The sequence below is a fragment of the Carettochelys insculpta genome, chromosome 2, assembly GCF_033958435.1.
Source record: "Carettochelys insculpta isolate YL-2023 chromosome 2, ASM3395843v1, whole genome shotgun sequence".
Taxonomy (NCBI): domain Eukaryota; kingdom Metazoa; phylum Chordata; order Testudines; family Carettochelyidae; genus Carettochelys; species Carettochelys insculpta.
The window spans coordinates 41955089-41972228 of NC_134138.1; the positions used below are offsets into that span (position 1 = coordinate 41955089).

Below are 17140 nucleotides of genomic sequence, written 5' to 3' on the forward strand. Positions count from 1 at the left end.
CCTCAGTCCAAGGGCAGAGCTGTATTCAAAAGGAGCTGGCTAAGGAAATGAGGTTAGTGATCAGAAAGTCTCTAGTGTAGAAGAGCAAATGTGCATGTAGGTGTGTGCATTGTCTCTCCCATTGGGGATCTGTGGTGAGAATCCCGCTGAGGCATAGGTGATGCTATGTTTGCTCTTTTCACCATCTCATGATAGCCCTGTTCTGTTCAGATCCAATATCTGTTATCAGCACTTTGCTTCTGTCACCTCACTTAGGCAATCTATAAGATGGTGTCTTCGGTGATGAAGATGCCAGAAGATGAGTCAACCCCAGAGAAGAGAACAGAGAAAATCTTCCGCCAGATGGACACCAATCGAGACGGTAGGAATTTTAGGCATTTACCTTTAACAATCCCTACTCTGCAGTTGCCGCCAGCTGGCTTCCACCCAGAAGCTAGACTGGTGGAGGTAATCACTTGGATGTCAGGACAGTCAGTGAGCTCAATCTCTCCCCTAAGGATTTTAAAGCAGTGACGCTTGGGACCAGATTATGTCCTATTAGCTCTGCTGACTTCAGCGCAAAGCTGGTTTGGATTCTACCAGTGCAACTGAAAGCAGAACTTAGCCCTTTCACCTTTCTGCTGCAGTTTTTCCATTTACCAAACGCTCAGAGGTTTGGGGAGGACTTATTAGTTAGGATTTATAAAATGCTTTGAAGCTGAAAACAATGACGGGCTAGATAACAAAGGGTCTTTGGCATTGTAAGTTTAATTTCTAGGCTGCCTAGTGGACTCTAGATTAGGAGCTCAGCCTTTCCGTAGAGAAATTCGGATACGAGAGAGGGGTCTTCTGAGGGCCACAGGCTAAGCGGGAGCAGTCTAGTCTACGCAGGCGTGAAATGCAGAAGAAAGGGGCAGGTCTTAGGGCCTAGATCTGGCCCACTAGGTACCAGGCTGTCTGGCCGGCAGAAGATGTCTAGCTCTGCTTGGGATTGTGGGCATTACGGTGGTGAGAAGCTGGATGTGCACACCTGGCAGATGTGGGGTATAACCAGCTAAAGGAAGAGTGCCCAGCAAAGGGGGATCCTGCGGTATCCCAGGACTAGTACTGATACGCCTGTGCCACCACCCCTCTCTGTCATCAGCTGAGGAGTCATGACCAGAAGAACGGGGGGCGAGGGTGTTGGGACACCCTGTATATCTCTGGTGTCTATGAGCTGTGGCTGCTTTTTTTGAGCCAGTGGCGTCAGCAGTAATGTAGAAGCAGACTTCAACTCACCTAGGTCAGGGGTCGGCAACCAAAATAGCAAGAAGAGTCATTTTTTTCCAGTTTGGTAAGAAAAGAAAAAAAACTCAGTAATAATTCAAGAGCCACAGTGCCTGCAAATACGAGACAGTCCTTACTAAATATCATCAGTCCGTACTTTTTGTAACTGCTATTTTAAGAACAGTGTGCACACAATGATTTGTAATGAGATATGTGTTTACTGCAGGACATTCACAAACTTTTTACATATTCTATTTCCTCACACTTTACATATGTGTTTGTACACTGTTTGCCTGGAGGAAGCTAGAGGAAGTTATCCAACATTTTGAGATCACATATCATTTGCTATTAGATATGAGTTGTTCATTTTTGGGCTTTTAGACATTCATTGTTTATTGAAATTAATCAGGAGGTTGGTTTTTTTTTTAATTTTGTGATTAAAATGTCAGGAGAAACAAAGAAATCCTTAAAGTGACTCATGCGGCTCCAGAGCTGCAGGTTGCCAGACCCCTGCCTAGGTTTTGCTGGAGAACCAGCACAGCAAAATATGGCCTCGCTACTCAATACAAAAAGGCCACCTTTCCTGTAATTCCTCTGAAGTCCTCAGGCCTAGCTGACTATATTGGGTATGTAATTGTTAGACTGTCATATTAGTCTTGTATGGCCAATCCAGGCAGCAGTTTTATTTTCAAAGTAACTTGTGTTTCAAACATCGTTCAAAAACTGCTTAGGCACAGATTATTGATCAAAGCCTGCTGAAAGTGATGAACTGAGGCCACCCCATCTAGCAAAGTTAACAGGGTAGTTTTCTCACTGCCCTGGCTAACTTGGAGGGACATTTTCTAATGGACTAGAGAAAATTCTGTGCAGTGAATTCGGAGTTTCTTCTCTAAGAAACTTTGGGAACCATATCAAATATATAGTAATTTTGTTATGAGCATTCAGGACAATCTTTCATCTCACTTGTTTATAAGCAGTTGTTTAGAATAGTTCTTGATGAGCTTTGGGCTAGATCTGAACCAGGGCTGTATACAGTATAAAAGCAAGGAGCTCATTCTCTTGGTTCGCCACATTCTGTCTGTCCCTCTACCTCACTGGTTATATCTCTCAGTAATGAAATAAATTATAGATCCATTTCTAAACTCAGATGCACAGTGCACGTCAATCCATTTTTATGCTGTTATCACAGGTGCATCTCAAACTAGATGCGTAGTCATTTGTGCTAGCACAACGTGTGTATAAATTGCTACTAAATCAAGGATGGTAGCAGTCTGTTCCTGCTTTGCCTTGATATATAAATGTACTAGGTGAAGGAAGGTGAAGAATCAAGTTATAAAATCTCTTGGACATCTCTCTCTCTCTCTGATCAGTATACTCAGTCCCTTTGTGGTAAAATAACCTTCTGTGATGATGTTAGCAGCTAAGTTTAAAAAAAAATCACGAAGGTGGAGAAGTAATAAAAATTGGAAATCCATTGCTTATTGGAAAAGTCTGACTTCTAGACCCTGTCTACACGGCACAGAAACTAAATAAGTTGCTTATTTTGAAATCCCACTTCAAAATAACAGACTTCGAAGTTGCTCATCTAACCACACACAAAGACCCCAGCTCTTATTTCGAAATAATGTCCCAGTATTTTGAAAGGAAGCATCTGCACACCAGTAGCCCCTATTTCAACATAAGAGGCCAGGAAACGACGCAGGTGGGGGTTGCGTGGCCGACAAGCCCTTCCGGGCTCGCAGCCAGCCGCTCCCTTAAAAGGGTCCTTCCCAAAAACCCCACCCTACACATGCTCAGGGTTGCCAGGCTGCACACAGAAGGGCAGACCGTGTGCAAGGGAGCAGAGCTAGTACCCAGGGACAAGATGCCTGGCCAGCTGCTCCCCGAGGGGGGTCTTCTCTCTTCTGTGGCCGGCCTGCTGGCCATGGTGTTTGCTGCTGTCCTCCAGCAGCACGGCTGGGCCGGTTGCATGGACCCCATCTTGCAGGCTCTTGGCTGGACCCTGCGGCATCGCCCCTGGTGATCCAGTCCCAGTGACCTGCTCTACCAGCACAGAATGGTGGGACCTGCTAGTGCTGGGGACTGAGAAGATGAGCAGTGGCTGAGAAACTTCCACATGACCAGGTGGATGTTCAAGGAGCTCTGCCACTGGCTCGCCCCAGCACCACGACATGAGAATGCGGCCTGCACTCCCCGTGCAGAAGATGTTGGCAATAGCGCTGTGGAAGCTGGCCACCCCAGACAGCCACCGGTCCATCAGCCATCAGTTTGGGGTGGGCAAGGCCACCATCAGGTCAGTCCTGCTCAAGGTAAGCCTGGTTCAGACCACAGACTCACCCTGGCGAGGGGCTGCTGGGCAAGAAGGGGTGGGGAAGGAAGGCCTGCCCGAGAGGGGGGAAGGAGACCACCCAGTCTGGCATTCACGGACGTGTCTTTCTTCCACCCTGTACAGGTCGTCTGAGCAATAAATAATGTGCTCCATCGCCGTGTCGTCAGTGTCGGGGACCTGGATGTCTCCCTTGCCGGGTTTGCAGATCTGGGGTTCCCGAACAGTTTTGGCATGATGGACAGAACACACATCGCAATCCAGGCCCAAACCACAGTGGGGGCTCCTATGTGAGCAGGAAGGGGTACCACTTGGTGGTTCTCCAGGCCCTGGTTGATGCAAGGGGCTGCTTCACGGATGTCTGTGTGGGACGGTCAGGCAAGACCCATGAAGCCCGGCTATTTCAAAATTCGTGGCTGGGACACCAGATGGAGGAGGGCATCTGTGACTCCTGCGGGAGCTCCTGCCAGGGGACTTCATGACGCCTCCTGTATCGTGGCTGACGCTGCATACCAGTGGCTCATGCAGCCCTACACGAAATGCACCAGCCCATCCCAAGACCTTTTTAACAGCTGCCTGAACCACTCCAGGAGCACTGTTGAGCAAGTGTTTGGGAGGTTTTGCTGCCTCCTCCCAAGGCTGGATGTCAGCCTCCCACACGTGCCTGTGGTGGTTGCAGTGTGCTGCGCTCTTCACAATATTGTGGAGAGCAGACAGAAGCCGCCAGGCCCAAAGGGATGGGGTGAGGGTCCAAGGAGGCCCAGCATGAGGCCTTTGCCTGGGGCCCACGTTGATCCCCACGTCCCCCACCCCTCACCACACTCACCACTCCCCCCCCACCACTACCCCATTACACACTAGGAACTGGGATTAGGGCTTGAACATTGACTTTTACGGGGGGTTGTGAGAATAAACGTGTTTTCTGAACAACAAAACAATGAATGAACCTATTCACAAGGGGGAAGCTATGCACCGGAGGGATGCATGGGTCCGGGTTGGGGGACCAAACTTAGAGGAGGGGGCCAGGGTAAGGGAGGACTCAGTTGTCCATGGTGGTGGAGGGTGAAGGGGTGAGAGCTGTGAGTGCCTCTATTGCCCTGGGTCTGGGGCCCCCTGTGGGGCTGGGAGAGGGCCAGGACCATAGGAAGGTGGGGGTGCTGCAGGCTTAGCCTGCACAGGGGGGCACTGGGGTCACTGCCGATGTGCCCACACTGGCCATGAGCCAACAGCCCAGTTCCAAGTGGGTGGCTGGGGACAGGTCCATTGGGATATGGGCCACTGCACGGGGGGCGGGGGGAGCAGCCGCGGCAGGGGTTGCTGCTGTAGGATGGGCTGGTGAGGGAGCAGGAGGATGGCCGAGGTGGTTGGCCACAGCCTGGTGGAGGGTTTCCAGGCTGTCAGCCACCTGCACCCACACCTCCGGCTCCCTCGCCAGCCAGTCCCAGAGCACGGCTGTCATCTCCCCCATGATCGCCCAGTTGGCGGCTGCCTCCGTTTCCCTCCATCGTTGCCATTGTCTGGCCCAGCAGCAGCCCTGCGGGATGCAGGCTGGAGTGAGGAGGCGGATTCCTGGCCCTCCGCAGCTGTGGGCTGGTCTGTGGTCTGACACGAGGCTGGAGCGGCTCCTAGATGGCAGACCTGTGGAGACAGAAGAGGACAGGGGGACGGCCCCTGAGTCTTGTGTCCCGACCCATGGGCCAGGCCGCTGATCCTCTGGCCTCCGCCCCGCTCCTCTGCTGTCCAATTGCCTGGGGGGGGCCACATGGGATCCTGGGTGCAGAGGGGTTCCCACATGGGGAGGGTTGGACGGGGTTCATTGCTCCCCCATGTGCTTCCCTGGTCGTGTGGACTGTGGGGCTGTCGGGTGGGGGGTGTCCACGGGCTCCATGACATCCCAAATGCCCCGTACCTACCAGCTCCTACTTCCAGGACCTTGGGCGACACACGGCTGGAAGAGGCCCGGCCGGTTGTCCCGGAGGGGAGGGCGATGGCGAGGGTCCCATTGCTGGACCCTCGTCATCACCCTCAGCCTCTGTGCCCTGGTCCCTCAGCACGGGGCTGGTGGTGCCCGACAGACCCGCCTCCTCCTCTGTGTCTGCGAGGGCCGGGCAGCCAGCAGTGTCCACGAGTTGCTATAGTAGGGCCACCTCCTTCGGCCCCAGGAGCTGATGCAGCTCCCCGTAATGGGGGCCGTGGGCGGGCCATGCCCCCGCACGGCTGGCAGCGTCCCTCGCTCAGCCGCATGCCTGACACGGCCCTTCCGCCCTTGTGCGGATGTTCTCCCCGGTCTGGACGTGGCGGCCCCAGGTGGCGAGCCCCCGGCCAGCCGCTCGAGTGCGTCCGCATTCCTCTGCCGCAGCCCTGTGTGGAGTAGGATCCCCCCCAACCCCCACAGTCCAAGGAGCTCCTGCAATTCCACCTTGGTCCAGGAGGGGCCCCTCTTTTGGCACAGTTTGCCTGGCTGCTGTGAGTCCTCAGGGGACTCGCCAGTGGGCTCTGGGGGGTCACAGAGCTCCTGGCTTGCTGACAGTGCCAGCTGGGGCGTGTGACTTGCCGCCAGCGTCAAGAAGGGGCCATGCAGCAGGGAGCTTGTGGTCCCCCACTTCTGCCACACTCTCAGCTTCCTGCCTGGGGTTGCTGGGTAGCTGCTTCCTGACACGTGGCCAGTGGTAACCATATAGCCCCACCTGGGCTGGCCAGAGCATGTCTAGGCATCTGTGGGACCACCACCGTGGTGGACCTGCTATTTCAAAGTAGCGGTCGCGGAGCATCTACACACATCCTATTGCCAAGTTAAACTTCGAAATAGGGTGCTACTCCGTTCCCGGGAATGGCGTAAGGGCTTTGAAGTTGGGCCCCCCTAGTTTGAAGTTAATTTCGAAGTAATGCAAAATGTGTGTGGGTGCTCAGCACTCTACTTCAAAATTGCCCCTCACTTCAAAATTAACTTTGGAGTTCATTGCTAGTGTAGACACAGCCCTAGAGTCTTTTCTACTTAATCTATGTCATTGCCTTCTTGTAAATATAATGTTAATGTTTTCTTCCCTCTGTACAGTGCTTGTTTAGCTTTCAGGCAGTTTTGTACCATCCATCTTGCAGCAGGGAAAGAAATAAATTAGTTTCTCTCTGCTAAATATCCAGCTAATGGAGTTGTGTGAAAACTGAGGGCCTCATCTTATGTTTCACATTTCAGAACTTCGGAGTTTAAAGAAAGGAAATTAACAGAATACCACAGCTAAGGAAATGTAATCTCATTAAACTGAGGTGAAACAGTTCTAAATTTGACAAGACTCTGGAAAGGGGAGTTGATGTTGGAGAACTGGTGCTTAGAAAACTACATCAAATGCAATTGTCCTTTTAATTAAGAGGCAGAAGTTTTTACCAAAGGGAAATCATATACATAGCATTTGATGGGGAGAGGCGTGGCATAATTTAGACCAGAGGTGGATTTTAGATTTTGCTAAAATCTTTGTGTTAGATCTTAAACAGCTAAGTTTAACAAATATGAACAGTCCTGTAGCACTTTCGTGACCTAATAAATAAATTTGTTAGTCCTTAGCTTTCACGGATACATGGTTCTTTTAAAAATGCATGTCATCTTCGCAGCACTTTACAGACATTGACTATGAATCCCTGCAAAACCTTGTAAAGTTACTAAGTTAATGTAAGGTAAATATTAGCATTATTTTTCAGGTTGGTGGACTCTCTCTATTATAGGAGGTTTATATGGGTATCCATCATTGTGGAGACTGTCAGTGTGAGAGATGGATTTAGAACCCAGGAGTGCCTGGCTCCTCAGACCACTGGACCTTGCTACTCTAATAAGGGTGTTCATATCTCCCTGCCCCAAATACAGGACAGGGAAATATGTGGGGGGAGGGGCAGCGCTGCCGAGCCCCAAGGAACAAGGAAAGACGTGGCAGCCGCCGGGCCTCCCCTGGAGCTCCAGGAAAGCGACAGCCACCGGCGATGCCCTGGAGCCCCAGGGAAGCAGCAGCTGCCAGACCTCCTCTCTTGATGTTCACAACTCCACATTAGCTGATGATGATGGGCCACATTCTCCGTGACTGAACTGACCTTAACTCTGGCCCTCCCTCCTCTCGACTGGGACTCCCTCCTTTCCATGAGCCTGTAAATTAGACCTTCCTCTGGAATCCCCACCCATGCATCTGATGAAGTGGGTCTTTGCCCAGGAAAGCTTATGCTCCAAAATATCTATTAGTCTATAAGGTGCCACAGGACTTCTTGTTGTTTTTGAAGATCCAGACTAACACGGCTACGCTTCTGCTACTTTAAATGAACAGGGCATGAAACAGTTTCATTACCTTGACAAATCTTTTCTTAACTTTCCCTTTGTTCGTAGTTTACATTTAGCACAAACTGCACCATTTTTGGTTAGGTTGTTTGGTTTTTTCATCTCGTTTCCCCTGCAGCACAAATGTGTACTTCTGATTCCAAATGAAGTGTGTGGTTGACCAATGAGTGTGTAACTCGGGGGTTCAGCTGTACTGCCTGTTAAGCAGACAGATTTGGTCTTCGTTACTTATTGCAATTTGTTAGTATATTGGTCACACTTAAGCACAGCAGTCAGGATCAGAGACCCACTGTATTAAACGCTGTGCAAACGTATTGCATTAGATAGTGCCTGCCACAAAGATCTTGTGTGCTACAGGTCCAGTCTAGCAAAGGCTTGGATATATGCTTATCTGTGTGCCTCATGAGTTTGAAGTACCTAAACCTTTGTAGGTTTGTGGCTTTTCTAAGCATAAAGGGGGAAACCCAGCAACCACGCAGGGCAAGAATGTTAATGGGGCATGACAAGTCCTCCAGTAAGTGCTGTCTTGGGTCCATGCTCTTTGGTGGTAGGAAACAAGTAATACTTTAGCTGCCATGTGACAGAGAGAGAGCCATGTTCGTCTGTATTCTCTCCAAACAAAAAAGCCGTCATGTAGCACTTTAAAGACTAACAAAATAATGTATTCGGTGAGCAGAGGCCCCTCTGGTTTTCAGAGCAATGTTGGCAGTGTCCTTTGCACAAGATGCAAATTGGAGCTGAGCAGAACTCAGAATGTCTGTTCAGCATTACACCATTTGTTTTCATCCCAGATTGGAACAAGGAGTTGAAATTTTGGGAAGAAAAAAACCTGTGTGCTGGAAAGGGAGGAAGAAATACTGATGTGATTTGATTCGAAAATGTAGAAGGCTTTTTGGGTTGGTTTGGTTTGGTTTAACATTTTCAGGCCAAATGAAAATTTTTGTTGCTCCTCAAACTGAAATACTTGGTTTGAAGTCAGTTCAACTGTAAATTACATTTCCCATTGTTGCGTATTACCTTGTGGGAGTTTGGGCACAAGACAGTCCCACATATATGACTGGGAAGGTATTTCTTCAGGGAGGTCAGATAATAGGAGAGACTGGGACCTGAACTACAAATCCCATAAGGCAAAGTGTTGAACGGGAAATGCAGTTCAGTGTTTTATGGAACTAAACAAAACATTTTGGGTCAGTTCAACAGACCAAAATATCTGATTCTGGTCTGAGGAAGTGGGTCTTTGCCCATGAAAGCTTATGCTCCAAACAATCTGTTAGTCTATAAGGTGCCACAGGACTTCTTATTGTTTATATTCCATGCAAGCTTCTCAGAGTTTGCCCCCTAGTGATTAAACCCAAAAGTACAAATTTCCAGCTCAGCACCTAGATGCTACTGTAATGGAGCCTTTAAAGAAACATCGTGTACGTAGATGGTTATGCATCCTTAACTGACACATACATTTGGAAAAGGTACAGTACCGTGCATGAGGCAGATTAAGAACAAGTGGGGCCCTGGGACAACTCAGTCACAAGGGGCCCCCCCAATATATTAAAATGTTAATATAACATCATTATTTGTGCTTTAAAATCTACTCATGCTTATTATTACTCATGATGCATAATAAAATTACACTTAATTTTACAATAAGAATGACATGACACATTGCTTTTATTCCATTAAAGCGACTTGTTTAAACAAAATGGAATTATGGCGCCTGGGGGCCCCTCACAGCTGGGGACCCTGTGGCAACTTCCCCTTCCGTCCGTATGTTAATCCAACAAGGGTATCGTGTCTACTAAGAGCAAGTCCGTAGCTTTTAGAGGCCGCCTGTCTCCTCCTGCAGTTCTGAGTTCACTGCACTGGCTCAAAACATTTGTGCCAACAGCCATCAAGTTTAAATGGAGGGAGCGTTTCGCTACTTCCAGGCAGGCTGCAAGGCCTAACCGTTTTCCCATGGTTTCCTTGTTGTGATAAGTTGGAAATTTTGGTCTGTGTCCATAGTGTGAAAGCATTGGGTATGTGCAAATGTGCTGTTACTGCAGAGTGCATTTCATGATTTAAATTTTATTATTTATTTTTTCTTAGGCAAACTCTCTCTGGAGGAGTTCATCCGAGGGGCCAAGAGTGATCCGTCCATAGTCCGTCTCCTTCAGTGTGATCCTAGCAGTGCCGGGCAATTTTAAAACAGTTCTTTGGATGAATTGTGTATCTGCTTTTTTTGTTTTGTTTTGCCAAACAACATTCATGATGGTGTTGCCTCTGTATGACCAATTACGCCTTCTTTTGTGGCACCTTTTTGCTTCTTTTGTTGTGGATTAATTATAAGAATGTTGAATGCTCTTAATAGTTTGTCCAGAGCACAGACAGAATACTGTTTTAAATGGACATTGTGGTGTTAACTTGTTTAGAAGATTTTATTTTTGTTCAATTTGTCCGTTCTCAAATGTAAACAACAAGAAGGAAGAAACCTTCAGCAACACATTATTGCCAGATTTTCAAATGTTGCTTTAATACCTGAAAATTCATCCACAGGCTCTGAAGCACAATAGCAGTTGAAGTGCAAAGTGTTACAACAGGTGCAGTATTTCATTTGTACAGTCTTTTTTTTTATCCAGAAGGCACAAGTAAAACTACAAGACAGGGTGAGTAAGAAGTGTTAATACAGTAAATTAGCAAGTTGTAACCCTCTCTGGTCCCCCCTGCAAGGCCAAATTCTTTCCATGGTGTGAAAGATTTAAAGGTGCATGGAGAAGGAGAAAAATGATCCCCTGATTTCTGCCGGGTTTATGCTGGTTTATTCAACAGGGTTTAACTGGAAATCAACCACAATTCATAATACTGATCTCAAAAGAGAACAGACTAGCAAACCTGTTGCTATTTGTGATTAGTAAATGCAGTTGTGTATATTACAGATTGGGTACTGGACACAAATTTAAGGGAGATGTGTGTTTAGTGAGATATTTTCAAATTAGTGTTAAAGCTAAGAAATAGCACTGTGCAACCTTAGGCAACTGACCCTGAGGCAAGTCCACTGTTATGAATGTCCTTGTTTAGGTTGGATTTTTTTTTTCTCTCTCTCTCTACAAATAGATCATGCAGTTCCTGTGTCGTCTTCTAAAGATGGGAGAGTTACTATCACAAACTGTTCTAAAGCTAGCATTGCAGATTTCATTTTTCATTTATTTTAATAAGATTGTAAGATATGTGCTGGAACAAGGACATGGTACGCTTAGTGATATGTTTATGTATGTATATATTAAAAAAGTTTTTTTTTTTTAAATTAGATGTAAGAGAGATCTGTCAAATGTTTATCATTTCACTTGGATTCAAAAGGATTTCTGAAATTTGCTGTTGTGAAATTCTTTCCTTTGGTCAGAGTTGCTATATTCCAAGCAGTGTATATATTTGGGATGTCTTACAAGCACAACTTTTGGAAAGAGGAAAAAGAGCATAGCAACAAGGAGGTATTATGCTGCCTAAGATTAGGCTAGCTTGTCATTTCTTAAGTTTGTTTTATGATATGGTAGGTAATATATCACTGCAGTCACTGCCCAAGTCAGGAATGTGTGGGATTGCTGTAGTATAATCATTGTGTGAGGGGCAAGGTTGATATTTTGTTAAGTGACCTTGTAAATGCTAAACCTCAACTAGCCTTAATTGAAAAGAAACTGAGTAAGATAAGTTAGATCTGTTGCAAACTAGTTCAATGCTGATTAGTCACCAAGAAACAGAAGTTTTAAAAGTTTTTGCTGATCACTGGTTAAGAGAACATATATTCAGGAAGGAGAAAAGATCTTTGGCTTCATATCATTTTGCTCTCTCATGCTTAACGTATGGAGCACAATGAAAATGAATTATAGATAACATAATCAGTTCTGTCAAATTCACTGTAAGTTTCAAACCAGTCCGGAACAAAAGTTTATCAGATCCATCCATTTCTTTGTTTCAGATGACCTACAGGGCCTATCCTGAGTCAATTTCAATTTATACTGGTTACAGAAATGTCACTGATGATGTTCTTCTCCTAAACCAGCTAAAAGACTAGCCAGTTGTGTGTGTGTGTGTGTCTGTGAGAGAGAGAGAGAGAGAGAGAGGGGCACACATAGATATAGGCTTAAATACATAACCTTTTTAGCTTTTAGCATAGTCACTGGAAATACTACAGTGCATTTTTTTAGTTGGCTGAAGTGGTTTTTGCCTATTTCAATCTGTTTTACCTGCACCTCACTGGCGATACGATGCACAAAGCAGAACCTTTAAAGCATTTGTGCTCTTCCTGGTAATTCTCTGTATTTGCCAGAAATTGACCTGAGAGAGGCCCTCGCCTAGAAGAAATCTGTAGAGATTGGTTCATGCTGACTCAAAGGTCAGTTCTCTCCTTATTAATTGGGGGATGATTTTTCATTTGGACAAAGCTGGCTAGATCCTTGGAGCTCTGTGTTCACTATGCAATCTTTCGAAATAAGTCCTTCTGGAAGATCTCTTCCGAAAGAACTTCTTTCGAAAGAGTGCGTCCACACACAAAAAAGGGCTCAAAAGATCAATCGGCTCTTTCAAAAGAGAGCGTCCACAGAGCCCCCGCTCTTTCGAAAGAATGGGCTAGGGATCAAAACATCAGGCCCCATGAGGACTGCTCTTTCGGGGGGGAAGAAGGGCCCATGGAGCATCTACACACATTTTCTTTCTAAAGAAGCTTTTGAAAGGGGGAGGTCTTCCTGAAATGCCACATTCTTTCTAAATTAATTTCAAAAGACCGCTTTTTGTGTGTAGATGCTCTGCTGGATCTTTGAAAAGAGCCCCCTTCTTATGGAAAATATTTTGAAAGAAGTTGCTAGTGTAGACGCTGCCTAGTTGTTGTAAACTGCTGCATTAAGAGCAATGGGTCTATGGATCTGCTCCTTCATCAAACATAAGCAATCATTTTCACTGTATCATACCCTTCTTGGATCACTTTGTCACATCCACTACACGGGAAAATAAATTGGAACGTAAATTTTCCTAAATACACATTGGGGAAAAAAAATTCTGATCCCAGGTATTATTGTGGACAAGCTAGAAAAATTTACCTTTTTTAAAGCTGAAGTAAAATACTCAAAGTTGATAGCTCCTCCAATTAATGTTCTTAATACAACGGAAGCAATTGCATGTGACTGAAAGTATTAAAATGTTGCCTTTTTAAAGCAGCTGTGTTCCATCTCCTTTTATAGCATGAGAATCCTTTGGCCTAGGATCTAGGCCCTTGGTTTGGTGTTTGGCTGTTTGGTCGCTTGGTTGCTTTTTGTTTGGTTGTTTTTTTGATAGAATCAATTTGCGCATTAGTACTTAAACTATGTGCTTGAAAATACAACCTGTGATGTGACCGCAGGCTAGCGGAGTTGTAATTCTTTCCACTGAAAGACTAGGAATGTAACCCACAGCTGCAGAGGACATAAATAATCGGAGATATGGTTATTGTATAAACATTTACAAAATACATTAAGATTATTTTTACCTGCCTGCCTTTGACAGTTTATTTTGTTTCAAAATATTAACTGTTCCTTTCTTACTCTACAAGTAAAAATTTAGATAATTTAAAAACGTTCTATAATTGAATTTGTTAAATGAGTATCTGCAATTTATCAGTTAACAAAACAAGTATAGTATTGTGTGATGGGGTTTGGGGTCCCCAAGCACTGCACCCCATCTGCAGGCAGGAGCGATTCTCACTCAGCAGGCAGAACAGAAAGTTTATTAGTCGACAGAGGAACAGCTCAGCACAGAGGTGTCAGTACAGCAGGCAGAGACAGCCATTCCAACCCATCCTGGGGAGAGAAGCCCGAGGGGTGCCCCATCTGGGGTCTAGCTTCCCCGCTCGCCAGGCTGGCTGCCTTCCAACTATCTCTCTCTCCCCAGCTTCTAACTGCCGCCTCCGATTCAAACCCAGCCCGGCTCCTCCCTGCTCTGTGTTCAGGTCGAAGGTGTTACCTGCCAGCTTAGGTTACAGCCCCAGGGGGTCATCCTTAGCAGCTGGGAGCTGCTCTGCCTGTCACACACACATCCAGCCTGAGTCTCATATGCACACACCCCCCACACCCCACTCCATCACATACTGATATACAGAATTCCTTTATTGGCTCGCTAAATGGCATTATTCCCTTCAGCGAGATCTCAAAAAAAAGAATGACCAAGCAAAACAGTACAGCAGCTTTGCCATTTTTAAGGGCATGAATTCAAATATCTCAGTCTCAGACTGGAGACAGTGCAGGCTGCTTGATACCTCTGACTGTAACTTTGTAGATAAGTTTTTCAGTGTTACTTTAGTGAGTATTTTTGATGAGTAGCCTTGCTCTGGCTTCTGAAAATGTTCAGTGTTTTCTTTCTCACGTGTAGAACTAACACCTGTCAGAATACATAAATTCGAACTCTATTGATGTGAGTGGAATTCCTAGTGAACAGAAGTGGTGTTGGTTCTTTGGTGCAGCTGTACAGACACCGGGCCCTTGAAGGACAGGACCAGTCATCTGTGCAGACCATCTGGTGTATAAAATTGACAGCATCCAAGAGTGTAATGCCACGTAGGAGGTCCCTGTAGATCTGGGTGGGCAATATTTTTTGAATTTGGGAGGTGGTCAAGGTCTGCATTCCTCCATGATATTAGTGGAGGAGGGGCAGGGTCTGGGGCGGAGGTTGGGTGCAGAAGGGGGATTGAGATAAGAAGCTGGGGTGCAGAAGGAGGGGGTGATATGCGAGGGAGTTTGGGTGAAGGAGGGAGTGTGAGCTGGGGCAGGGACGCAGGAGGGGGTCAGGGCAAGGATTTGGGGTGTGACTGGGGATAGGAGATTGAGGTGCAAGGCTGAGAGGGAGTTGTGAGCTGGAGGAGGGAGGTAGGAGGAATGCCAGGTCTGGGTGAGCGTGTGGGTGCAGCAGCGGGAGCGCAGAAGGTTTGGGTTATATGGGGTGAAGGGTACAGGAGAGAATACAGAGATTGGAGTGCAGAGGTTTGGCGGGGAGGGAGGAGGCACTTACCTGGGTAGCTCCCAGACAGCAGCCCAGCAGGTTCTTTAGCCAGGTCCCCTGCCTTCCATGCTTCCTGCATGTGCTCAGAGCAGCTGCCACAGCCACACATGCTGCTCTGAACTGAATGCTATGAGCCCAGGGAAGGGGCACTTCATGTGCCGCCAGTCCTGCAAACAGGCAGCTCCTATTGGCTGGAAATCAGCCAATGGGAGCTGCTAGAGGTAGGGGGCAATGTGAGAAGCCTCTCTCTCTTCCCTCAGGCTCTCGGTGTTCACAGAGGCGCGCATGGCTCCACAGCCAGCTTTTCTGAACGCTGGGTGAGGCAGGGAGGGAGCTGGTGAGTCTTCCGCGCACTGGAAGCAGCTTGGCTTATTCTGTAGATTCAGAAGTCCAGCCACATAAGGCCTGACAAGGTAAAGGACGTACTAGTAGCAGAAGCCACAAGCCAGACATAATTCCTAGATGTTTCATATTGCAACCCAGTTTACTAACATTAGACCCGGGTATGATTATACCCCACATTAATAAAAGTGTGAGCTTGAGACCAGGGTCATCTTCTAATGATTCAATGTTACAGAACCATCTCTTCCGCATAACTTCATTGATTCCGTTGGTCCCTGTTGGTGGTCTTTTGGCTGCAAGATGAAGTGTCAGACCTGCTGGAGGGAATATTTTACCCACTGTTGGCTAAGTAGTGCTTCAAAGTACAGCATAGCGGCTCTAGATCTCAGAATAGCTGTCCGTAACTGTACACGCAGCAGGACAATGGAGCAGACTGCCTGGGGAGTTTGTGGAAGCTTCTTCATTGCAGGTTTTCAAAATGAGGTTGGAGAGCCACCTGCCTTGGATGGTTTAAACTCAACAGATCTTATATCTTGGCAGTGGGGCTGGACAGATGACCTTTGTGGTTTCTTCTAGCCCTATGGTTCTAAGTATCCTGGATCTTTTCTTGCTATGTGTTTCACTGTACATTTACATATTATGTAACATATTTTAGAAAGGGGAAATTGGTGTTCATAGATATTGAGCACACAATATATTTATAAACACACAAAAAAGGCTGGCAAACACTGGGCAAACAACACTCTAGGGTGGAGGGACAAAGTTAGGACAGTAGGTTGGAAACTTGGGCTATGGCTACACAGCCAAATTATTTCAAGATAACAGCTATTATTTTGAAATAACTTTGTTGTCATCTACACTAGAAACACACTACTTCAAAATAAATTTGAAATAGTGTGTACATTAAACTTAATGCACTAGGTGAACCTAATAACACCTATTTTGAAATAACTATTTCAAAGTAGGTGCTTATTTTGAAATAAGCGCTGTTCCCGGTCTTGTCAGCACCTATTTCAAAATACACTAGTAAGTCCTGGAAAATCAGGCCCTCTTCTGAAAGAACACACAGGGCACCTACACACAAAATGTGCTCTCTTGATCAGTAATCAAAAGAACGGGGCTCTTCCTCCAGAAGCCGTCTTCTGCTTCCAGATCAGGAAGAGAACTTTTTTCTGAATGATTCTTCACAAAAAAAGCATGCTTCAGGGGCCCTTCTCTTGAAAGAGCAGTCCTCATGGTGCCGATTTTTCGATCCCTTTCACATTGTTTTGAAAGCAGGGACTGTGTGGATGTTCTCTTTCGAAAGCAGATTGCTCTTTCGATTCGTGTACACGTGATCTTCCAGAAGACAATCATCTTTCAGAAAATCACTGTAGTGTACAAGCAGCCTGTGTGTGCAGACTATGTATTTTGTAATAGCCCAGTGCTATTTTGAAATACATTTTTGTGTGTAGCAGCGCTATTTTGAAACTGTATTTCCGAACAGCTTATGTCAAAATAATACATTTCCAGAAAGGTTCAGGATCACAGCAGGTATTAGTGAGAAGACAAGTGAGATACTTAGCTCTGCTTCTGTATTTTTTCTCCATAGTGCCCTGACACATTTTTGGAATATTTGTGTTTTGTTTACCAAGTGTTTTTAGACAAAGGGCTCTGCCTTGCAGATTGTGATGTCATTTATACCTGTATAAATTGGGTGTACACTTCTGCCAGATCAGAATGTATAGTTCTCCATTAGTTTTGCACATCTATGGATGGCTACTCAAAATCAAAGCTGGGGAGAATCAGGCCCCAAGTTTAGTCTTGCATTGAGATACAAGTAAGCTTGGCAGAATTTTGAATTGTTTTAAAAATAATATTGATGGATCAATGCTTATTTTTAAGAATTGTTTCCATATTTATTTCTCTCCTCAAATTTT

The 17140-nt window shown here is 46.2% G+C and overlaps 1 protein-coding gene across 2 annotated transcripts in view; it reads left to right on the plus strand.

Moving 5' to 3' along the window:
• Positions 1-14522, plus strand: part of NCALD (neurocalcin delta) — a 112722-nt gene extending 98200 nt beyond the window's left edge. Inside the window, exons 3-5 of one of the 2 annotated variants that reach the window (XR_012644369.1) lie at positions 256-361; positions 9969-10459; positions 10974-14522. Coding sequence is in view for 1 of the 2 variants with exons in the window: in XM_074986833.1 (XP_074842934.1) it covers positions 256-361; positions 9969-10066 (204 nt within the window). In the remaining variant the exon portion in view is untranslated. Of the gene's footprint in view, positions 1-255; positions 362-9968 lie in introns of both variants that reach the window. The other variant, XM_074986833.1, reaches the window with a different exon arrangement.
• The last annotated feature ends 2618 nt before the right edge of the window (positions 14523-17140 follow it).